Here is a 25,507-nt window from a genome sequence, read left to right on the forward strand (position 1 = left end):
CAGAGGAGAGAGAGTGAACAATACTTTTGACGAGAGGAGAGAGAGTAAAAAATACTTTAGGCGAGAAGAGTGAGTAGAAAATACTTTAGGCGAGAGGAGAGAGAGTAAAGAATACTTTTAGATGAGACGAGCCAGGTTGAATTCCGTCACGACGCGGAAAGTCCGCATTCTGCGCAAACTGTGCCAGCAGCTTCTGTGTCGCGAGCAAGACACACTAATTATGTCGATTCAAATGCTCCGACAGTGAGACAATGCGACTAGTTAGGAACGTCTACCCGGAACGTACAATGATGTACCTGGTGATACCGAAAAGACCTAAAAATCGTTACAGATTGAAGCATAACGTTGCTTAACCAGTTTGCGCACCAGATAATAAAATTATTGCCTTTGTCGCATTATAACAATTCTTACACTCTCTATTTACATTAGTGGGATTTTATGCTCGAACGAATATTCAATAATAATACGGTAACGTTTATTTTCCAATATTTATTTTGAAGTATTAAGTGTAAACAAGTACACTACGTCTATGCATCGTTACGTAAAAGCGAAGTTAAAATTTAATATTAAAATCGTTTCGTTCGCTATTCATCGTACATTATTCCGTTATTAAATAGAATAATTTAAGCTGGAAAAGACCACAAGTGCGCAAGTTCTTAATCGTATCGTTTCTATCGAATATGAATAACCTGCATCGCCGAATAACATGGTTGAATCGTGTGCTTGTGTCTCGATAAAATTCAGTTTATTTCGCAGGGCGAAAGCTCTCTGTACACGGTATTTAATCGCTCCACTGAAAGGCTCGCGCTTTTGAAAATCGAACGTTGATCGAACGATGAAAATTATAACGCAATAACGCGTTTGAAATCAATCGCGGTTGCTTTGTTTTCGTTGCTCTTCCCAATTCTTTGCTCGTCGTTGTAATCATCGACAATCCCATCGACGAATCTATGTGACCCCAGTTTACGACACGAAACATCTACAGTGGAGTTTCCACGATCGCCTTTCGTTCGTTTCCCATTCGTCAACCGTAACTTGTCACTCCCGTTAGTTTGATATCCGTACGTCGATCAAACGCTCGATAAATGAAACTTCGATTCAAGCGACCCGTTTAAAATCGATTACGATGGTTCTTTCTCGACGTTCCACCCAGCTCTCTGCCCGTCGTTGTAATTATCGACAATTGCATCGACGAATCGAGGTGGACCTCAGGTTTACGACATCGAAGATTTACAATATAATTTCCACGATCGCCTTTATTCTCAGTCGCTTCTCACTTGTCAGCCGTGTAATCTCGCGCAATCGGGTACGTACTATTCGCGAAGTAACGTGCTCCTTCGAGGGAAGCTCTGTCACAATTTTTCCAACAAATTGTCCACGATGGAACCAATCATGCTCGGACCCACGAGTTAAACCCCGTGATAACGAAGCGACGAAGCCAGCACGGGATACCTAACCGGTAAGATTAAAGCTCAACGATGGAGTTTCCACAATTATCTTTTGTCTTCGCCGTTCTCTCCGACTTCCCACTTGTCAACCGAGTAATCTCGCGCAATCGAGAATCTACCTCTTCGCGAAGCGTCTCGCTCCGTGAAAAGCTCGCTCATTTTTCCAACCAATTGTCCACCGCGAGACTACACTTCCACCGCGAGACTACACTCTACTCGAACCCTCGAGTTAAACGATAATGTTCCATAATCACGATCCGCGATACCCAACCGATACGATTAAGGCACCGGGTCGGTGTTTCCACGATTACCTTTCTCGTTTTCGTTGCTCGTTCCGGCTTCTCGTTCGACGTTCGCGCAATTTCGCGCGATCGTGTAACACACTCCTCGCGCATCGAGCGTGCAAGAATACGCGCGTACTCGAACCTACGAGTTAAACGACGCGATAACGTCCCGGAACCATGACCCGGGATATTCACCGGATAAGATTCAAGCCGTACAACGGAGTTTCTACAATTATCTTTTGTCTTCGCCAGCTACTTCCGGCTTCTCACGGCTCGCGGCATCTAATCTTCACCGATCTCGAATATATCCCTCGGGAAGACGGTCCGCCACGAGCGAAGCTACGACATTTTTACAACAAATTGTCTACGACGGGGCAAACGCGTACTTGGAATTTCGAGTTAAACGCCGCGACAATGAACCGATACCGAGACACGGAATATATACCCGCGAAGATTCAGGGAACATTCTAACCGCACCTTCCCGACCGTGCAATAAACGTTATCGCGATGTACTGCAGTCGGTGGAGACCGCCACTTTAAAGGTGCCTCGTCCCGTTTCTTCTCGAAATCAAGAAGACGTTCCCGGTGCACTTGGACAACGAACTTTGCCACGAGATGTTCCTCGACGATTTATACGCGCGGATCTTGCCATCCGGAAAGAAGTTTCTATTCTTCGGGTTGTACAGGTAGCATGGTAGACTTTTACCAAAATTTTAAAGGGTTAATTTTCCAGAATTTCCTCTCCAATCGCTTAGAAGGGGTCTGATGTTATCTTCATCGATTTTAATGAAATTTGACAGGTTGGTAAGTTTACGTGTACACAGCAGTTGTAATCGAAGTTATAGTTGCAGATGGTCAGTTATGAAAGAGATAAGTGTAAAGTTTGAAACATTGATTATAAGGAGAAGGTTAAGAGTGAACCTTACCGATTTTAATGAAATTTGGCAGGTGTGTAGGTTTAGATATAAAATATTGGGTTGTTCGGAAAGTCATTTCGTTTTTTTTTGTAAACATGGAACAGGATTTTTTTAGAGTGTATAAACATTTTATTAAATTATATATTCTCCATTTTGGAAAACCCAATGACTTTCCGGACAACACAATAATTGTGATCGAAGCTATAGTTGCAGATGGCCAGTTATGAAAGAGATAAGTGTAAAGTTTGAAAAATCGCTTACAAGGAGAACGTTAGCAGTGAACCTCACTAATTTTAATGAAATTTGGCAGGTGTGTAGGTTTAAGTATAAAATAATTGTAATCGAAGTTATAGTTGCAGATGACCAGTTATGAAAAATATAAGTGTAAAGTTTGGAAAAATCGCTTTGAGGAATTTCAGAAGCTTGCTTATCGAAACCCGTGGAAATTTGTCCCATTTCGTGCGCGATCTGATACGGCCGCGCAAATTGAATTCCGTTTTTCGATTCTGCGTCGGTGAAACGGGCGTAACGAGTAACAGCACGGTGTTCTAAAATCCGAATTATCTTTCGCTCGTGTTTCGCTCGTGTTTCGCACGTGAAAAGCTTACTTTTAGGGAAAAGAATTTGTGTAAATTTCTTTTTTTTGTTTTTTCTTTTTTAGTTTATTTCTTTGCATTTGTCACTGACCACGTTTGTCATTTAGCGAATCAGATATTAATCGATCTTTCACAGGTGTAAAAATTATGTACAGAAATGTACAGAATGGGGTATATTCCCTTACATTATTTTAAGGAGCATACGTAATCGTAAAGGTTATATTTTTTTATTAGATTTTAAGGTCACTGATACAATTGATACGAAACAAGATTTACTGTACAAAACTTTCCTTCTTGTGTATATTTACGTTTACGAAGTAACCATCGTTCCTTATTAGCCCCCCATCAAGAACCAGGAGGTCGATGAAGATATCCTTGTAACGATCAGGCTGCGGATTTTATGCATGTACAGGTCGAGCGATAAACGTATCCAGAATACATCAACTTATTATCTAAACTGCCAATTTAGAAGATATCGCAATGTAACGTTTTCCTAGCTCATTTACTCACCGAAATTAATTTACAGGTACTAACCGATATCGTGGAAGACCGACGCTTCCTCTATCTTTTTCTTGCATTATTCAAGACACAAATTAAGTCCTTAACCATTTTTTATGTTTCTTCCAAAATACATTGTACAACGTAGAAAACTTTAAATCGTAATGTCTTCTAAACTGGTAATTTTAATGTTCAAAAAATCCTAAAATATTTACTTACAGAGAAGAAAAAGGTACACCGATTGGCGCATTTAAAATTATGGAGTACGAAATGAAAAATAACTGCAATTTAATTCTTCATCAACCCACAATAATCGGAACATGCTCTCACTCTAAATAGTTTCTGTGTAACATTTTTGCTACCAATGAGTGTTTCAAAGACAAACCTTATCTCCGTTGCGCGGTACACTCAATACTCGCGAAATATATCCTGCCCACATTTTCCGTATTATCCTACGCCACGAAATGCATACAAACGATCCGGTAACGGCCAACAATACGTCCGATGGAAATTCAAGAACATCGAACACCAACGACCCCTATCCAGACCTAAGACAAGGGTTAGGGGAGGAGATCGAAAATAGGATTCGCCTCGGTATCGTTCGACGCGAGGCGAAGTAATCGACCGCGAGTATAAAGCGGCGTTAGCCCCGCTCGTAGACTCTTATCACCGCTCTCTAAATTACAGTGTATCAAGTAATAGCTTCGAAAGCCATTACACGCGTAAAGGAAGAGAGAAGAAAAAAGAAAGGTTTACGAGCCGGACGTTTACGCCGCCGTTTCTTTGCTACGCGTTAGCGTATTTCTATCTCGGGCGAGGATCGCCACGTGGCTATCCCGAAAGCTTTAATTCCTTCGCGAAACGTTTCGTTGGCCGAAATGGATCCTCGAAAGTCCTTAAAAGCGCGATACCGCGGGCAAACTGTTTTCCCTCGTGGCGGGATTTACGACCGGGGACGTCGCGCGTCACCGCGAGACGATACGTGGAAATATACAGGTTGTCACCGAAGTGGTGGTACAAGTCGGGGTAGGAGACGATTCTATGGGAAAAAATAAGTCGAAAACGTAGAGTGACATTTTTTCGTACGGAGTTCCATTTTCGAATAAATCGACGTTAAAGATTGTTGGGGCACGTCCATGCTGTACTGTGCTATACGAGACTCGTAGACTGTTATTTGTCGCAGTTATGGTTGCAAAAAGTACCAATATCATGGCTTGTTTGATTTTACTCAAAAAAACAAGTCGAGAACGTAGAGTGACATTTTTTCGTACGGAGCTCCATTTTCAAATAAATCGACGTTAAAGATTCTTGGGGCACGTCCATGCTGTACTGTGCTATAGGCTGTTATTTGTCGCGGTTATGGTTGCAAAAAGTACCAATATCATGGCTTGTCTGATTCTACGCGAAAAAACAAGTCGAAAACGTAAAGTGACATTTTTTTGTACGATGCTCCATTTTCGAATAAATCAATGTTAAAGATTCTTGGGGCACGCCCACATTGTACTATACTACAGACTGATCTTTGTCGCGTTCGAGCTCACGAAAAGTACCAATATCACGGTGTATTGTCCGATTTGAAAATTTTATTTCAACGTTTGACCCTTGGTATCCAAAGTATGAAATCGTAACAGCATTCGAACAGCAACGGAACAATATTCCACGATCGTATGCACGAGCGAGATGCAAGTGCACGCGCCCCCCTTAAATATTCAACATCGATTTATCCGAAAACGAAGCTTCGTACGAAAAAACGTCACTCCACGTTTTCGACTTATTTTTTCGCGCAGAATCATCCCCTGTTCGTCTGGCACCACCAGATCCGGCGACACTCCTTGTATCCCTCTCTCTCTCTCTCTCCCTCTCTTTCTTTCTCGCACCGTGGGCGACGTTTAAACACAATAATTCCAAATAGAGCGAGGACGAAATAAATCGGTGAACGGTCTTTGAGAACTCGTAGCAGCGTGGCGTTTTCAGTTTCACTCGGTTCGTGCATTCACCCCCACCCACCGCCGGGTAATTGCAATTGAATTTGTTCCTTGAATCGTCGCTCGCGTATATATCCAACGTTCGAGGTAAAATTCGTCGTCGCGGGCTTACCTTTTGATTTCTCAATCCGTTGCAATTTCGCTTGAACGGGGACCACCCCATCCTTCACCTCTCCCCCACCCCCTCCACCATCCAACATCTTAATTGCGCCCATTCTGGTGTACGCCGGTTCAACGGGGGAAAACACGCGAATAGACGAAGAACCCGGAGGAAGACGCGCGAAAACGAGCGGGCAGCTGCGAGATATTCTTGAAGCGTGTAAAAGGGCAGCGAGTCGAGTCGAGTGCCTCGCTTTTCTCGCGACGACGACTACGGTACACTCGAAAATTGTTGTGTATTCCATACGGAAAGGAGTCGTTTCACGCTCCGAGGAAAACCGTCTCCGTGGATCCGTTCTCTCCGTTCCATGGCTCCTCCGTCTCGCGGCTTCCGGTTCTTCACCCTTCGAGAGCTCGTCGAACTTTCGCGCCCGATGAGGCCATCCCCTCCTTCCTTAATTTTTCTCTCCGCGAGAAAACCTCTTCGGGAGATTTGTTCGTCGATCGTCCGCGAGGAGAGCGACGAATTAAATTATCACGGTTCACCGTTGTACACCTTAACGAACATTCGGTGCAACGTTCAATTAACCCTCTATGGGTTTCGGGTAACTCTCAAGTTACATCTATTGGTATATCGCGAAGTATAACATATTTGTTCACGTCTTTTGTGAACATAGTACTCCATAGTGCAAAGACACGAAGCGTTAATCTCGTCGAAAGCCTGAACAGCACAGTAACCTGTTAAAAGTAGATCGATTGCAATTACCCTTGGAATTTTAAAAAAAGATTTAGCAGTATATCGATATTTTATTCGTTCAATTTTTCCACAGGGTGACATCTTGGATGTTTTTTCGAAAAGTTTCAGTGAACTGACATTGAATTTGGGGGAGTGAATTCTGAATATAAAATTTTAACTTCGGTTTAACAGTTGGGCTGCCAACTGCATAGAAACGATGCAGGTCTTCGTGTTTTTAAAGTGCTCGCGTAAATACTTTTCACCGAGCTGACGAGAGAAGATCCGAGCCAGTTGTAACCCGTTTCGTAAAAATTGATACAAATTGCGAAAATTTGCCCCGTAGAGAGTTCAATTACAATCTGTTCGACGATACGGGGCGAATTTTCGTTTCGCGGGCCCCTAAAATAGCGAGACAATTTTTTCAGTTGACTCTCGAATCGTATCCGTGCGTACACCGTGCGATCAACCGATCACGATTTGTATCGGGTAGTTTGATGCAGATCGATCGCGCGATGCGTATCGGTTTCTGTTTGTCTATCGTTGCGCGCGCTAAGTGCTTTCGCCGTTTTAAAAACTATAGCGCTGTTTAAACGAACGTGACCCTCCCCCTTATCGTCCCCACTTATTTACCAATCAATTGTTTCCACCGTATCGTGCTCCAAATCGAACAGTTTAGCGTTTGTACGAGCAGTTTGTACGAATCACATTCGATACGTTCACGAATCTGCTCTCCGGTCGTTACAAGGCTCGTGGGTGATTACTGTATCGACTGCAGCAACGCACGGTTAATTCGCATAAGATCTGGTATCCAATGGTGAGAGTCTCGCGCGTAGAACGATAGTATACTTCTGACAAAAAAATTCTTTTAGAACTGAACTTGACGAAGAAAGAAAATGTTCATAATAGAAGAAAGTAAGATACATGTCGCTACGATAAAAAAAAATAACCGTCCAATATACGAAACTTTATCCGTTGTGATTTTCGTGTTATCTTTTGAAAAATGGTATCGGTGTATCTTTCAGATTCTTTTAATTGAAATGAGCCCAAACGCGACATAAATTCGACAATTTTTAATCGATTTAATACACGTGATATGTAACGTGTATTTCCTTTTCTACCGGGTCAAGTTTCGTCGAGCTCGAGACATTGAACGAGGATCGTGGATAGCTAACCGTGCAGATTTTAGAGAAAGTTAACAATGCGTTACTGGATTGCCTTCTCGAGTCTACATTCTACGTGCTCGAAGAGCTTTCGTCCACGTAACGGATAAATTAGATAAGATCGATTGGATAACATCGCCGATTCGTCGCGCGTCGAGATAATTTTAATCCGCGAACTACCCTCCGCTTCTACTTCAAAATTGAACGAAACTTTGCACTTCGTAGAACGACCGAAAATAAGGGATAAGTATTCTTTCTTAGCCCCGGTAATTCAAGCTTAAGGGTGAAACCACCCTCGAAAGTTTCCATCCACACCCTAATGGTACCCCGAAAGCCATTGCTGACCGAAGGAACTTTCTCAAACAAATTCTTCCAGGTTTTTGACGAAAGATGACACGTACTTTCATCGGGCTACAAAAAAAGATAAATTATAAACGACACGACGAGAACTTCCATCCAAGAAACTTTTAATCCACGAAAATGGTCTGCCACCCCAGAATTTCACAAAACTTTACGCGTTTCTTAGTTACCGTAATTCGAGCTTGAGGAACGACAATCGTTCAAAGTTCACATCCACACTCTAATGGTACCTCAAAAGCTATCGCTGACCCGAGAGCTATATATATTATAAAATAATAAATTACAAAAGATCGAAGGAAACATCTATCGACAAAATTTTTAATCCGCAAACCGCTTTTTTCCCCCAAGAATTTAACGAAACACCGCACTTCGTAGAACGATCGAAAATAAAGGATAAGTATACTTTCTTAGCCACGATAATTCAAGATTAAGGGGAGAACTACCCTCCAAGTTTCCATTCACACCCTAATGGTACCTTGAAAGCTATCGTTGATCCGAGGAAGCTTTTCGACACAAATTCTTCCTGTCGTTTTTCCATCGATCCAGAAAAAGGATGTATCGCAAACCATTGGTTAAAATTTCTATCGAAAGAATTTTTAATTCGCGAGATGCTCGCTGTCCACCAACATTTTGTGAAACTTTTCGTGTTTACGAAATGGTGAAAAATAACACAAGTATCATTCCTAAGTGTTGTAATTCAATCTGAAAGGGTGGAACCACCCTTCAAACTTTCCGCCCCGTGCTATTCCGATAATTATTCGAAACTCTGGAAAGTTTCCCGGACAAATTCTCCCTGGCTTTTCGCGCAAAGATGTTCTACGCATTTATCGAATGAGAATCCGAGTCGCTTCTCACCCTTAAGTTTGGTTGGTTGTAACGAAACTTTGTATGCTTGCAGAACGGTACAAAAATAGTAATACAATTGTTAGTCCTTGAATACTATCTCGAAAACTATTTCAGACACAAGTAACCTTCTGGAATAAATTCTCCACCTGTTTTTCTCCAAAGAATAAAATATCCCACGTGTCCATCGTATTGAAGGTTCTCCTCGACTCATCCCTGTTCCTCAGAATTTCATAAAAATTTGCACGTTTGAAAAGTGGTAAAAAATGATGGAACAAATATCGTCACTAATCGCCATAATTCACTCCCAAAAATTGAAACCACCCCCAGAGTCTTCACCCTTGACTACCATCTCGAAAACTATTCCAAACCCAAGAAACCTCCTCAAACAAATCCCTCCCTGTTTTTCTCTCTCAAACCTTAGCAAAACTTTGCACATTTGCAAAGTGGTAAAAAATAATACTACAAATATCGTCACTAATCACTATAATTCACTCCCAAAGGTTGAAACCACCTTCTAGAATGTTCACCCTTGAATACTACTTCAAAGACTCTTCCAAACCAAAGAAACCTCCTCAAACAAATCCCTTCCCTGTTTTTCTCTCTCAAACCTTAACAAAACCTTGCACATTTGCAAAGTGATCAAAAATAATACCACAAATATCGTTACTAATCGCTATAATTCACTCCCAAAAGTTGAAACCACCCCCAGAGTCTCCACCCTTGAACACTACCTCAAAAACTATTCCAAACCCGAGAAACCTCCTCGAACAAATCCCTCCCCTGTTTCTCTCCAAAAAGAACAAGTTATTCCACGCGTCCACCGAATCGAGGGGGGAGGCGAACCCCCTTCGACCACGACCTCGGTCTCGCGGTAGCCGCGTCCGATTCCTCACGGTCGGTAGCGCAAGGCGTCCGGCTGGTAGCATCGTCGAGTATTCTTTCTCCTCTCGTTACCACGGACGGGCGCATCAGCCATTCTAAGCACCGCGCTGCCCGAGGTCGCGGTGTATTAAATTAGACGGTGACGTGTACGAGGCGAAGGAGGCTCTCGGAGGCGACGCGGGGGCGCCCCGGAGCTCATCAAGAGTCGGAGGCCCATTCAGCCGGTCATTGTCTGCGGTAATGGAATGTATTAATATCGGAGAGCCCGCGGGGCCGGCGACCGACGGCTCTCCTCCGTGTTCCACGTTGCCCCGACCGGGCTTGGCCCTCGGCTCCGAGTTACAACCGCGGCCTGTAGAGCGGATATGTCCCGTGGGACGGAATATTCGTATAAACCGCTGTTGCGCTGCAACCGCCGGTGAATACTGGACCCTACGCATTAATATCTAAACACCGGGGATGGGAGTAGCCGTGGAACACGAGTGAGACCGAGCGGAGCGACAGAGGAACCGTGCCACCAACGAGGGAACAAGGGGGCGGTTGCTGTTTGCGCGCGTGTCTACGTGCACACGTGCACTCACGTGTGTGTGCGCTCACGGGGGCACGGGCGCACGCGCTACCATTGCATCTCGTATTCATGCGTTGCACCGGCGGCTACAAGAGGCGTTACACGGCCAACCCTTTCGCCACCGGCCAGGTGTAATATTCTTTTTACGTCGTACGCCGCGGACCGCGTCAAACATCCTTTCGTGATAATTGTATCAGAGAGGCCGAAGCCACTTCCAGCCGTTGGATGGTCGTTCCAACGGTCGAAAATTGGGTCGTTTCGTCGAACCGTGTTTGCCCGCGAACAGGGAGACTCGAACAGCGAATATCATCGCGAAGTGTCGAGAGACGATTTTCTTCTTTCTTTTTATTCTTCTTTTCGTATTCGAGTAACGAAGTTTCACGGGTCGTTGCGTTAATCTCGAGTAGCAGACACCGGTGGATAAATACTCGGACGCGTTTCGCGCGAGTATTAATTATCAGCGGGATCCTCGCCCCGTGTCTCGCGCGCGAAAAGTGCGAAACAGGTAGACACGCAGGTGATTTAATTGCACGTTTGTTGTTGGGGAGGGGTAGCCGCGAAAATTTATTCTACCTGGAAATACGCATCGGGACGATCAGAATTCAAGTTTCTCGCGTGCCACGGCGAATCGAAGCGTTACTTATTACTTTATCGTTTTCCATTATCCTTTTTCTCCTTTTCTTTTCTGGTCTCTCTTTTCCCTTCTTTTCTCTTCTTTTTGTCGCTACGCGACAGTGAGAAACGCGGAATAATTGCCGCACGCTTTCGCATATAAATGGGGGGAAATAGCCGCGACGCGGCCAGATTAGAAATAATTACCCTCGTCGCGTTACTGCTCTCTTTGTTTACGCCGCGATAACGTCTTTCGCCGTTGCACACGCATACCCGATAAACCGGATTTTACGTATTAACGAGTCACCGTGGCGAGGCGAGACGAAGCGCGCCGGGACGGGGCGGTTTTTAGTATTCATGGCGACCGCGTCGCGCGTAAGCGACACAATTAATGAGCCCTGAAGTATTAATTTCGTTCCCGCGGTTCGAGCGATTAAAACTGTCCGCTTGTTTCGCCGCGAAACCCCCTCATTTACCTTCTTCGGTGTTCTCGTTTTACGAAACGCTTGTCCCGGAGCGCGCGCGCGAATGATTTACCGAATAACCGTTCGGACGAGTTTTTATCGACGATTATGGTATACAGTAGGGAAAGGTACGAGTTCTCGCGCGCGTGAATAAGCGGAGATCGTGCGATAACGGGTATCTGCGTTGGAAATCTGCAACGTAGGCGGGAAACGCTTAAACGTCGAAAAGAGGTCTCGATCGAGGAGTCCCGGTATTGTGTATTACTCTCGAGTGTAATTCTCGGTAGTCGTCGATTGATAATCGATTAACACGTTAAATGCCATTGTAGCCACTGGTTGTACTTGCAACGTTTCCACGGAACGTTTACAAGGAACGAAACTTAATGTTTGGACATTTTTCAACGAGCTCTCTGTCGTTAGCAATGCTACGAAATAAGTGTCTCGACAAATTATTGAATATTTTTACTTTCTCCGCTAAAGTTCGAGTAAATATCGAAAAGGATCTTGAATATGGAAAATTGGCGTGGAAGATAATGTATTAATGACTAGATCACTGAGCTTTGTACATGTATGATAAGGAGCACTCGTATCTGGACAATATTGAATAATTTTTTATTAAATCGAATTTGAACGGTAATAGTTTCTTCATTGGCATAATTTACATTATATTTAATTCATAACTTTCCCTCTAACAAGATTATTGCTTAGGATTTGATAATGTAACAGCCGAAATTGATTACGCAAAAATACGTCTGCTAGAAAATTATAATTCACCAAATGTTTATTGGCACAATGTATCTACGGATATTATATAGCCTGGTCTTTCCTCGCTCGCTAATAATGTAATTAAATCTGCCTGCATAATGGCCGCGTCATATAATACGTTCAATCTGAAAGAATGTAATAATGTTTCTATTATAATACAGGTTCTGTGGTTACGCGAATAATTTGAGCAAAGTTCTTGATTTTTTACCTAGCTCTATCGACGCACAGCCAATCTAACTTCAAAATAATTAATACAATTTAACGAATTTCATTCCCATGTCCATTCATTTTTTAAGATATTCAGAGAAACGTCTACAAAATTGTTACAATTTCGCATTAACTTTTTACATTTATTACATTAATAGAGTATTCCATTAATAACAACGTAATTTTTTGATACAAAATCGTCACGATAAATACTCGAAAAAGGGACCTTCGAACGCTTACAGTAAAGTCTTCGATAAACGATCGACCTCATAATTCTACACACGTTACCTACGATCTCGAGATGATTGAAAAATGATTAATCTCGAACCTGTACCGTTCCCCGATTACGATACTTTGCTACTGGACAATTTTTATAACGTTCGAAATATTCACCGCGTATTTCCCCCCCTTTGAGTCCCGTTCCCAGTTCGAGCAGTCTTCAAAAAATCGATCGTTCCACCGCGAGAAACAGCCTCGTGTAAGAAATTGAAACCGATATCCTTCGGTTTATACGTCGCGAAACCGCCGTTCCCACCGCTATTCCCGCTTCGTCCCATAACTCTGGTACCGTGGAACTCACCCGATCGACCTACTACCGACGCCAAACTGCTCGCGCCGTTATATCACCGACCGTCTGTTACAAACTCGGGCGCGGAAAATCCATCGTTGTAACAGCTATTGGCAGATACAACTTGGCGTGTAACGCTGCCGTAAAGACGCGACGCACACACCATCCCCACCAGTGGCCCATACGCTTGGACGTGGAGTGGGGGAACGAGTCTCGAGGAGTGGGGGAACGAGTCTCGAGGAGCGCGCGTTCCTCCGCGGTGGCTCGAGTGCATCGTGCGTTACCCCCACCACCTCGCTCGATTACGATTCGATGGCGCATAGCCAGGCCAACAGAAGGTGCCGGTAGATACGAAATGACGAATGGCGGGTGTATCGAGAGTGCACGGCTGGGGTGGGGGGAGGCTATCGAAATGAAAAAGCGTCGCTTACCGTGCTAGATGCGGACCGACGTTTCCTGTGTCGAAGGTAGAGCTGGCCGTGATATCCGCGTCCGGAATCGCGCCGGATTCCATGCCGAGCGGCGCGATGCATTGGGCTGCAACAAACGAAACAGTCCTGCGGGTTAACCCTTTCGCTGCCCGATCGAGTCTGGTTCCGCTCCCACGCTTCGCTCCGAAATTTCACCACGTTTAATAAAACGGAGCAGCTACGAGAGAGAGACGAACCGCGTTCTTTTTTTTTAACATTTTCGATAGCGAGTATGGTCGCTCGTTGCACGTTGCATCTTTCTGGTGTCGGTCACCGTAGCTACTCGTTGCATACTCTCGGTGTGGACGAGTATAATTGCACAGGGTATTTTTCACGCGGAATTATATTATGGAGGAATTTATCGAGTTTGCAGGGTGTCTTGGTGACTGTAGTTTATTTATCGTTTTCCACGCGATATTGTATTATCGAAGAATTTATCGAATTGATTATTACGCGGCGCTGGTATATTGTACGGGTTGAATAAGAGAATGTTGTTCTGTGGAATGAAACAGAAATATTTGTTATTGTTATTGGAATTTGTTTACGATGAAACTTTCCATGCTGGTCATTTTTTTTTCTTTTTATTATTGTTGTAATCGTCGAGAATTTATTCGTCGTTTTAGTTTCTCCACGATATTCGCAAGTTTTTCAATTTAGAGTGTACATCGTGACGACCAACGAAAATACGTGTTTCGTCGTAATGTTCGTTGCAGGATTCTATGTCATCTTCACTTCTGTCGCTACCGAATATATAGTCCATCTATAGCGAATCGTGTGGAATAGATGGACCATCTATCGACGCCACTGCAGTTGGCTTCAGCGTCACCGTTGGAGATTAGAACTACGTGCATATATCTGTCTATTATCGATGCTTGGTTCACGAGAATGACGCAAATATCTACCCGAACAACACCGTGATACTTCTTCTCACGATCGAGTGAGAAAATCATCGACTACGTTGGAAATTAAAATGTCGATTTTTGTACAAATTTTACAAATTACGATTTAAAATTCACAGACACGCTCGATCATTTTCGGTACAACGAACACCGAGTCATTGTGTCTTTGAGATGTACTTTGAAAAATATTTATTCGGTCCATAATTCTTTGGCCAATAAAAAATCAATGAACAGAGGTTGGACATTATAGTAGGAACGTTAATATTATAGAAAAAACACTTCGCGCTCAGCTTTCAGCAAAAATTTGCAACGATCGTATTTTTAAACGTTTAATAACGAACCTTTTACAACGAAATGTCAAGCTACAGGGATTAGACGAAATAGTAGGAACATCAATATTGCAGATGAAATATTTCTTCGCGCAGATTGTCAGCTTTCAACTATTAATCTCGTTGATAGTTCTATAAAAATTTCGAACGTCGATATTTCTAAATGTGTAGCAACGAACTCTTTTTCAATAAAAAGTCAACGTACATGGATTGTATAAAAAAAAAAAATGGTAGGAATACCAACATTAGAGATGAAATATTTTTACGCGCGGATCGGCAGCTTTCAACTATTTTATCTTTTGAACGGTTTTGTAAAGATTTGGGACGGTCGTATTTTTAAACGCTCAATGACGAACCTTTTTCAATGAAAAATCAATGTACAGGGATCGTAAGAGTAACAGCAGGAACACCAATATCATCGAAGGAACATTTTTGCTCGCAGATCGTCAGCTTTCGAATATTTTATCTTGTGGATACTTTTTTGTAAAGATTTCGAACGGTCGTATTTTTAAATGTTCGGTAACGAACCTTTTCTCGATGAAAAATCAATGGACACGGATCGTAAAAGAAACAGTGGTAACACCGATATCATCGAAGAAGCATTTTTGCGAGCAGACTGTCCGCTTTCAACTGTTAATCACGAGAGGTGGTTCTGTAATGGTTCGGAACGCTCGTATCTTGGTATTCAGCTGACCCCATCATTACTCTGAGTGGTCGCATTACTGCCAGCGAGGACTTGGACATTCTAGTTGATCGAGTACACTATGGCACAGATGTGGCGCAGGAGAACACGGGGCACGGAAGACACCCTTTTCAGAAAAAAATCTTTTCAAAATCGAGCAAAGCTAAAAGTCAACCGAACAATTCGTTCGGAATGCAACTCTTTTATCCAAAAATTGCGCGTATCTCGTGGCACGAAAATCTCTCGAATTGAAAAAGTAAACTTTGAGAATATGGTGCACGGAAGATACTCTTTTTGGAATGAAATTGATTCCTAATCGACCAAAGATAAAAATACATCAGTTAAATAGGAATGCAACTCTCTTGTTTCAATATTTCGTGCATTATATTTCTCAAGACTCGATATTGGAATCTCGTTGCACGAAAAACTCTCGAATTAAAAAAGTAGCCCTTGAGAATGTAGTGTACTGAAAATACTCTTTCTGGAAAAAAATTGATTCAAAATCGACAAAAGATAAAAATGCATCAGTTAAATAAAAATACAACTCTCTTGTTTCAATATTTCATGCATTATATTTCCCAAGACTTGATATTGAAAATCACGAAAATTTCTCGAATTAGAAAAGTCACGTCAAATTAGGTGGCGGTCGAATCTCGCCTCTTGGACATAAAGGGTGAAAAAACGCTCACGAATTTACATAGGACCCTGTGCGGTATATCGATGCTCGGGGTCCACTTCCATCCTTCTGTTTGGATCATAAACGGCTAAATAACCAGCTAACCGAGATGAATCCGGCGGATAGAGCCGGTTTACGTTCTTGTATACGACCGTCTCTCCTTCGAGGAGGGCCAGGGCGACGGGAGGAAGGACTGCCTCAACGTTTTCGTATCTACGGGACCGATCAAATTGTTTCATAGGGGAACACGGCAGCGTTACGAGGACGCAATGTATCCTGCTACCAGGAACGGCCTATCTTGATACAATATTGTCCGCTGCAACGACTCCCCGCGTTATTTACGGTTTTGTTTGCGTCACGCGTCGTTGCACCGCGGCGAAAAGTTCGAAACACCTTGATCGCGGCTCGAAACGCGAGGAACACCAAGGTGCTTCGATATAATAAATCGATGCTTCTCTTGAAATTCCAGAAACCGAAACGACGTATCGAGGTACATCGAGGTTGTTCCGAGCATTGTTTCACGTTCTTCTTTTATCCACTGTAACGACCGAAACGAAAGTATTTATTTATGTACACGACGACCTTGTTCAAAGTCTTCCGTTCTTTGCGCTATTCGATCACTTTGTTCGTCGTATCGTGAAGAACAACCGCAAACGGAATACACCAGGAACATTGTATTCTATGGAAATACGCAAACAAGGACGAATGTGTCCTGCAACCTGATCCAATTTGAATTTGTAATTTATCCAAATGTAAGTTGAAGGATTAGTCGTTATCTTACAAGAAGAAATCTCTTGCTCTCTGTACTTTTCAAACTCGGTGTATTATTTTACACGAAAAACGAGATTACAAGTTTATTCTACGAGACAGGTTAAAATTGACAACCCATTTTTATATAGATAAGTATCGAGTCTGACAATAAAATTTGACCATTTTTGGTCCAAATTCGAAAAAGAAAACGCGAACCTTAACAATTCCAAACCTTATTTTTTCCTACAGTCGATCATCCGATGGGATCTCCCGGTACACGAACGAAGCAACCGCGTTGCAATCGCGCGCGGTGAACGCAAGGTGAATAATCGAGGGTCCGCGTTGTTTCCAGCGCGTGTAGAACGAAGAGTTCGCATCGAATTCTGGAGATCGTCTGGCCCGACCACGAGAATGGTTCGATTATCGAGGAAACCGAACGCGACCGTAGCGGGACGTGGCCAGGTTCCCGTGCAACGCGGGACTGCATCGATCGCAATTTATGCATATCGAAGTTCTATTACCAACTAAAATGCGGATCGGTAAAATTTGCCGGGGCATCGTTCGCCCGAATGGAGCGAATACACGGCGAATAACGATAATACCTAATGCCGGATATCGAGTGCAGGTGCACCGGAACGCCGCGATGGGAGGTTGCAGTCTTGCGCCCCGAGTAGCCAGAGACTCCTCCGCGAGAATTAATGGCGGGGAATTCGAGCTTATAACGGAAGGAATCCCTGCTAAGCCATCGAGAAACAGAATGGGCACGTAGGTGGCCATTAATATCGGTAAAAGTTTTGTACCATCCTTGGACGAATCCCTCTCTCTCTCTCTCTCTCTCTCTCTCTAGATCTCTCTCTCTCTCTCTCGTCGTAATTCCGCCGGTGGATTTCCAACGAGCCGCGTTATCAACGTAAGATGAAATTCCTACGAATTGCGAATTTGTCCCTGGAAGAACATCGGTCCGTGTTTCGAACAGATGGCGCTACGGGCGATTCGCGCATAATTGCACTAATTTCGGGGAACTTGGGCGGCGCGTAAGGACGCTCTCGAGGATCGAAACTGTCCCGAAGACCGAAGATTTATCGCGTCTCGGGAAATTTTCGCGTCTAACGACTTTCTACGAGGAGGTCTAACGATTTTCAACGAGGGAAAAATTTGCGGGGATTGGTCGGTTTGGAGGAGAAACGTGGCCTTGAGATTCGCGTACGTTGTCAAGGGCAATATTTTCGAACAACTTTTTTTCTATTGAACACAATGTAATGTAAACTCAAAGCTAAAGTCGCTCGTGAAATAATTCTGTACATAAACATCACACTCATTGTTCACTTTTACGTTTAAATACTTCCACGCTGACCAGTGTAGTAGATTTCTCTGGGAAACCGATTTTGTCAATGTTGTCCACGCTCCGTGACGATATTTCAACAATTCGCAATGTTTTTCGAAACGCTGGTCGCGATGAACGTCTTCGTTCAGCAAATCTCACAGTCGACCTTTCAGCCACTCTCCTATTTACATAAGCGAACGATGTTTCCAACTTTATGATCGCTCGCGACTAAAAGCAATATCGTCCGCCGGATCGTGTTTCGTTGCTCCTTTTGTTTAACCAGCGCGGTGTTCCATTTGTAGATTGTTGTAAATATTGTGCAGATATTTGATCCGTTAAATTATATTCACTCGGAGGCACGGTACGAAATGTTCTTTTCTGGAACATGGCGGCCGTTGCGCGGAACGACGGGAACATTTTTTTCTTTTTTTTTTTTTTTTTCGAATTTCCAAACAGATTTCATACGCATTGAAAAAGAGAACAATTCGTCCAATATACGCCACTGTTTGCCCGGTCTCCGTTTATGTATTTATTGTATTCGGTTACATACGCCGACCGTACGCGCGCGCGAACACCAGAAACGAAAAGTTGTAAATCAATATACCACGGTGCGCCAACCTAAACTTGGCGAAGCTGAAGCGACTCGTAAACATTATTACACGCGTCGTTACAGCGCGTGACTGCAGAAACACTTCAACGCGTGTTACTCGTCTCACTCGTTAACGGATTGCGCAATTTGCGTTCAACGAAACGATGGACAACATTTCGAGCATCGTTTACGTTGCAATTTATTTCAACGAATATCTTAGTACGTTCTTTTCACTCTGCGTTCTCCGATAGTTTCCTCTCGTTGAATTTCAGAGCGAAATATCGGGTGTTTCGTTTAAAATTCACGTTGCACCTCGATAAAAGGCACAATGACGATGAACCGATTAACGATGCACATGTACGTTCGTATCGCGTGACTTTTATTTCGAATGTTTTTTTTTCGCGCGATAAACGGTTTACGAGTAACTTAAAACGATTGCATTTGTGCAGACTCGTTGAAAAATATTCGTTGCGAAGGAATTTTTTTTAATAAAAATAATAACAGGAGGAGGAGGTGGAGGATGCGAAGTATCGATAAAAATTGATCGTTGCAAATGGCCCGCGAAAAATAACACGTAACTGGGAAGACAGTGATTCTGGTAGCAGAAAAACAAACCGACTGCAAATACACGTCCAAGCGGTACTTGAAAAAATAAAGAATATAAACTTCTACCGAGACCGCGGCAATACGGATAAATAAAACAATTACGGTCGGACGGAAAGGACGTAACATTCAAACGGGAGAAACAAAAGCACACGCGTTTAATAGACGTATCAATTTCGAACGATAACAACCTACTGCAAAAAGAAGGAAAATGAAGTGGAAAGATACACACTCTACCGGTAGAAATCGATGGACTGTGGGAGCAAGGCAGAATGACGATCTCGTTTGTAATATCGGTTTAACATTGCACAATTTTCGAAACAAATACTCTCTACCCTGAAATCTTTACATAAGATTATTTTCTTCTACTAAAAATTTTTACAATTTGTCCAACAAACATTAGGTAAATCGATATATCGAACTTAGTAATGTTAACTCTTCGAGGTTTTTTTGCTACCAGTAACCGACGCCTGGAGAAAATTTTAAGTCGTAAAATTAATCTAGAATCGAACATTTTTGTATACTTCGTATACATGCGTTTACACTCTAAAAGAACATGATATTTAGATTCCAATTTGAATTCTAAAACACGAACCGAGAATCTCTCGAGTCCAAAGGGTTAACACGTAGATGATTTCTCTATTGGTGAATCTATGGGATCGTTGGATCTACTAGGGGTATTTCTCGTTTTGTAATGTTTCGATTATTTAATTCTATACCGAACAACTATTAAGTCCCTTCGTTCTTGACGTACCAGAATGCATCGAATATGGTACATAGAATTATCCAGATAAGATTACAACAAGATCACGACTAGATTCTTTTCTGATCGAACACCATTAGACGAAACACGATAGAAAATTTCCCAATGAATGAAGGAAATTAAAACACAACTCGGATACCTCGTCTTGTAATAACATACGTCTTTATTGCACACAGGTGCCAATTGCCAAAGAAGACAGAAAAGAGAAGTAAAGTAAAAAAATTGGAAAACGATAACAGTGTTACGAACAGTGTAAAGATTCAGCGATGTACACCCTTATGAAATCTTACCCCCGACGTATTAGGTATTCGAACTCTGTGCAAAGTTCGATCAATAATGAAGGAAAGGCGCGATAAATCTCCAGACGGCGAACGTGGAGGTAAAAATCAATAAGAATCAATAACGAGACACCAGATCCTCGAACGTAGAAGGGAAGACAAAGGGAGTCCTCGAGAATCAAACGTGGTGTGCTATTATTATTAATGAAGCCCCAATATATCGCGCGCGTCTCGCATCCCCGGAATTCTCACGACCCTCGCGGAACTTCTCGAGCCCTCGTCGCAGGGTAAACTTGGATCGTTCTCCGGTAGGATCCGTTTCCTTTGTCGGCACGTCCGACCTAACGAGCCACCGGTGAGATATCGCGCTCGTAAATCGATCGTGAATAACGGTTTCGAAGCGCGGAAAACTCGCGTGGTGCCCCTCCCCCTCCCGACCCCCACCCTCACCATTCACCCACCTCCAAGCCCCTCCCCCGCGATAGTCGCGCGACGAGTACGCTCCTACCTCGTTTAAGACGGCGGAGTTTGATCATTGCGAAAGAATCGATTTTCCGCTAAAGTCTTGAAAACATCCCGGAAAGCGTGCGTTGAAATTCGAAAATATTTATTGAACTTCGAAGCGAACTTTCCGCACGCTCGCTTGCACGCCGAAAGTTCGTACCATGAAAGTTACTCGATCGATTTCGAATTTGAATATCTTACGGAACGAACATTTGTCCAAAGAGTCGAACTATCGTCCGCCGAGGGTATTGTATATTTCTATTCTTTTTTCGAGAAATAGGAAATATTTCTAACGCGATGTTTCCTTAATTTTTGACATTTTGAATTTACAATGGGATAGATCGATCGATTTGGATTGATCTTTAAATGTATAGTTTCTTTCGAAAGTTGTAAATTAAGTTTAAATAATTATGATGATCGTTACGGTAGGTAGATACTGACGCTCGAAGATAGATCGAAATTGACCGAAATATGTTGTAGAAATACAAGTAGGCAAATGCATGATGAAATCTCACAGCAGGTGAGAGACAGTACTATTCAGAACTGGAAAGAAGACGTGGGACACGATTGGTCGCGTTGAATTAGTCCCACCTCTGTCGATACACGAATTCGGTCGTACGATTGGCCAATGCGGTCACATCTATTAGCGTCAATTGGTCGTGTCGTTTAAGTAGGCGGGGCGAGCGACCCCTCTGGTCCCTGCGTCGTCTCGTTCGTCTTCTTTCCAGCTTCGAATAGTATCTATTGTCTATATAAACGAAAAATGAATACATCAAAGTTCTTGGATCGTACGCATTTAAAACTTGATATCCCCTTTAGACTGATTCTTTTTCTTTTACTAACTTTTGAATTTAAGAAAAAAATACATAATGTGAAATCACATCGAGAAATTAATATGTAAAAAAAAAAAAAATAATAATGTGAAATTACATCGAGAAATTAATATATATATAAAAAAAAAATAATGTGAAATTACATCGAGAAATTAATATATCTCTCGTTAAAATACGTTGCAACGAGCCGTGTGTGGATTAATGTTCATTATGATTTAATTATTTCATCGTGGAAGAGGAAGATTATAAACAACCCTCAATTTTCGGCTCGAGATAGCAAATTGTCCCTCCTCCCTCTACTTTAATCCGACGTCCAACGTTAAGACGCTCTCCTCGCGACACCCTCGCACAAGTCTCAACGATGTCCGGTGTCTCATTCAACAAACCCACCCTTTCCGGTCGAGCGGCGCGCTCCGTTTCTAGAAAAACATCATTAATTACTTCTGCCCTATTGACGCCACGATGAATGGCTTCGAAACGGGGACACTTCTTTCCGCCGGTTTCCAGGAAATTTATATCGCAATTAGGAGCAGATATTTGATATAGTCCGACGACGGGGTTTCAATTTCATTAATGAAAAACCGTTTTCAATGAAATGGCCGTTCAACGAAACGAAAGTTGCAACGATATTCTTTCTCGTCGCGAGGTGCACCAGAGGTGGGTCCTTTGAGAAAATTTTCGTACTTCATTTGCCTATCGTTGTTCAAAAAATATAGAGTGTTTCGATACCAGAACTACCGACAGATTCCGGTACGCCAACGCATTAGGTAACCGCGAGAGAACTCGCGCGTGGGTCCAAACGGACCCACAATTTCAACAAAAATACTTCGAGTAAAAATTCTACCACATTATCGTACCTTTTCTAATCTTTAAAAAAAAAACGATACTAACGATATAATCGGATGGTAGAAAAATTTCTATGGGTCCGAAAAGACCCAGATGTGGTACAGCGAGGGTTAAGGCGTACCTCTTACGTACGTTAGAAAAATCAACGAGTGAGAGAAAAGAGGAATTTGTAAAATTGATCGTATGTATCAAATAGAAAAAGATCGTAACGTTTTTGGAAAACATGCGGTAGAATTTAAAGTAAATTTTTTTTATGTAAAAGTAGTCGAAACCACATATTTTTGCTAGTTGGTAAATTTAACGTTAGGCCGTTCCATTGTCTAATTTTCATAACTCTGCATCGGTAGTTGTCTCTAGTCTTCCTCGACATTTTGGTCCTGGCCGCTTAGGGTGTCCGGATTATTGTATTTCAACGGCGAAACGTTGAGTACTCCGTTTAAAGAAAATTCACAGTCGCTTTGTCCCGTTTTTCTTTCCGTCGGCGCGATAAGGAAAAACTGAGCGAAGAGCTGTACGCGTATCTCCATACCGCGTGACTTTTGTCCGAAACGTTTTTCTGCGCGATAAACAGTTTAAGAGTAATTTAAAGCGACCCGTCCCGCATTTGTGCAGAGTCACTGAAGGGTCATAACGATATTTCTTTCGCCAGACCCTGTCTCTCTCGACGATTGTCAGGTGTGCGAGGGCCAGGTACGTTAAAAAGATTTTCATGCTTCTCGTTTCTCCAACGTGGTCTGAATAGCGTCGTATGGAGCGGTTTAAGTCGTTCCATCCTCTAATTTTCATAACTTTGCATCGGTCGTCCGGTGTCTCTAGTTTCCTCCAATCTTTTAGTCCCGGGCACTTAGGGTGTCTTGGTCCGTTGAGTCGAATACAGTAGCGTGCGAAAGTTTCCGCTCTGTTACCTTTCTAACTTTGTTCCGAAGGGGAGAAATTAAGACGAATTTTGGATGATGTACACTCGTCGCGGAAAGTTTGATAGTCGACTCGAGAAACGTTTCGTTGCTGAATATTACGAACCCTGGTGAAAAAAGGGATCGACCATTTGCGTGTATCGATCACCAATGTACAACGAATCATATATTTTGAACAAAAATGGGAAAAGGCGATTAAAAAATATTTCACGTTTAATCCCTTCGTATCGTCCGTAATAATTTTCAGCACCTCCTTTTCAATACCTCCATACAATAAATAATGCATTCGTTCCACACGAGACGTATCTGATTTTTGTTCAACCAGGAACGAATCAAAAATTGTGTATCTTTTACCTTTTATTTTCATCTACGTAAAAATTTCCCTACCTTTGGTTAACCTTAGTGTTCTTTTATTCAAATATATGTTCAAAATCATTGGGTGAAAAATATCTCGAATATACAAAACTCGAGTTCTTCATTTAACGATAACTCGAGGGAACCATAGAGCATTCAGCATCAGAAGCATTCGGTGTCACCTATTGCAATGGCTTCAATCTTAGAAGAAAGAGTACGAGGACCCAATGGGTCGAAAGAGACCCGAGAACCCCACTAACAACGAAGAGTGTTTCTCCAGACACGACGAAGGCAAGCAATTATCCAGAAACTTTTGCACGTCACTGTACGTCTGCGGACGGTTCGTAGCTGGATTTCGAAGAACAGGTCGTTTATCGTTTACCCGGGTCTCCAAACAATTCCGATACTTCTGACGAGTGAACTCGTTACATCGAAAAGTAACGCGGGCTGAGGCCGACAGATCGTTTAGTCAAACTAACGGGCACGGCGGATGCTGACTAAGCCACTCCGACATGCAAATCGAATGCACGCCGTTTTTTCGCGCGGACAGAGAACCGATCGATGATCGATCAAACGCTCACCGAGAGGAACCCGCGAGACGCCCGACGTGGGAAAAATTCACTCGGACGTTTATCGACCCATCGAGTTCCCGGTTTCTCGTTCGCAGACGGATAAACAGTCTTTATTTCGGCCAAGTATTTCTTCCGCGCGGCTTCCTTTTTCCAACTTTAAACACCATCGGAGGAAACTAAGGAATTCAAGGTGCAAAGCTATATACCCTGTTCCATTCCGGTGGAACCGGTTCCGTTCAATTTTTAATCAAACTTTTACGAGATTAAAGGCTCCAAATGTATATTTCAGCATCGACCTCTGTCCGCTTATACATTTCCTTTCGCGGGGAATGTTCCGCGAAACTTCTCCCACCGGTTGAACCAGTTCGGATCCGAATTTAAATTCGGATGAAAATACTCGTCGCCTTTCCGACAAACAATCGTTCGAGTCGTGGTTTTCGAATCGATCGATCTGTTTCGTGCGAGACTATTTTCGAGTCGACGCGAAGGGACCATTTGAAATTTTTCGATTCGATTTATGGTGTAAATCTAGCGAACATTGAATTATTTGTACGAAGGAGTAATGTTTCATTAATGATTCCACTTTCGATGAATGTAACGGACGATTTTTCGATTACGTATACTTGGGTAGCTTTTGGTAATTTTTAAGGAATTTACTATCTACTAGAATCGAGGAAAGTATGAATAGCAATCGAGAAAGTTTGCCAATGCAAAGAAAACTTTGGAAATTCTTCGATTAGGTTTCTACCGTACGATATCGATCGATTCTACTTCGAATGATTCCGACAGGGGAGTTTTCAGCATGACAGTGGTACTTGCGTAAATAACCACGTATAAACGCGCAAAAGTTTTTTATACGGTGGAACTCGGTCCGTAGAAACCTCTCGGGGGACAATTCGAATTAAATAACCAGCTCGTTCGCAAAATAGGAGATCACCTAATTCTCCTCACTATCTATAATTCTTCGTATAATTGGAGTTCGGGTTCGTGTAAGTGGTTTCCAACGAACATTTGCTCTCGAACGCGTAACAATGCTGCAAACCCTAGGAACGTTGACACCAATTTACCGGCAGAAGGATCGCGCGATGTTCGATGAAACGATTCCATTTGTTATACGATAACAAAG

The 25,507-nt window shown here is 42.8% G+C and overlaps 1 protein-coding gene across 1 annotated transcript in view; it reads right to left on the minus strand.

The window, feature by feature from the left end:
* The window catches only part of LOC143148303 (discoidin domain-containing receptor 2), a 247,667-nt gene that overhangs the window by 102,868 nt on the left and 119,292 nt on the right, over positions 1-25,507 (minus strand). Inside the window, exon 3 of the mRNA XM_076314517.1 lies at positions 13,427-13,532. Coding sequence (XP_076170632.1) covers positions 13,427-13,532 — 106 coding nt within the window. The remainder of the gene's footprint in view (positions 1-13,426; positions 13,533-25,507) is intronic.

The sequence above is a fragment of the Ptiloglossa arizonensis genome, chromosome 6, assembly GCF_051014685.1.
Source record: "Ptiloglossa arizonensis isolate GNS036 chromosome 6, iyPtiAriz1_principal, whole genome shotgun sequence".
Lineage (NCBI taxonomy): Eukaryota > Metazoa > Arthropoda > Insecta > Hymenoptera > Colletidae > Ptiloglossa > Ptiloglossa arizonensis.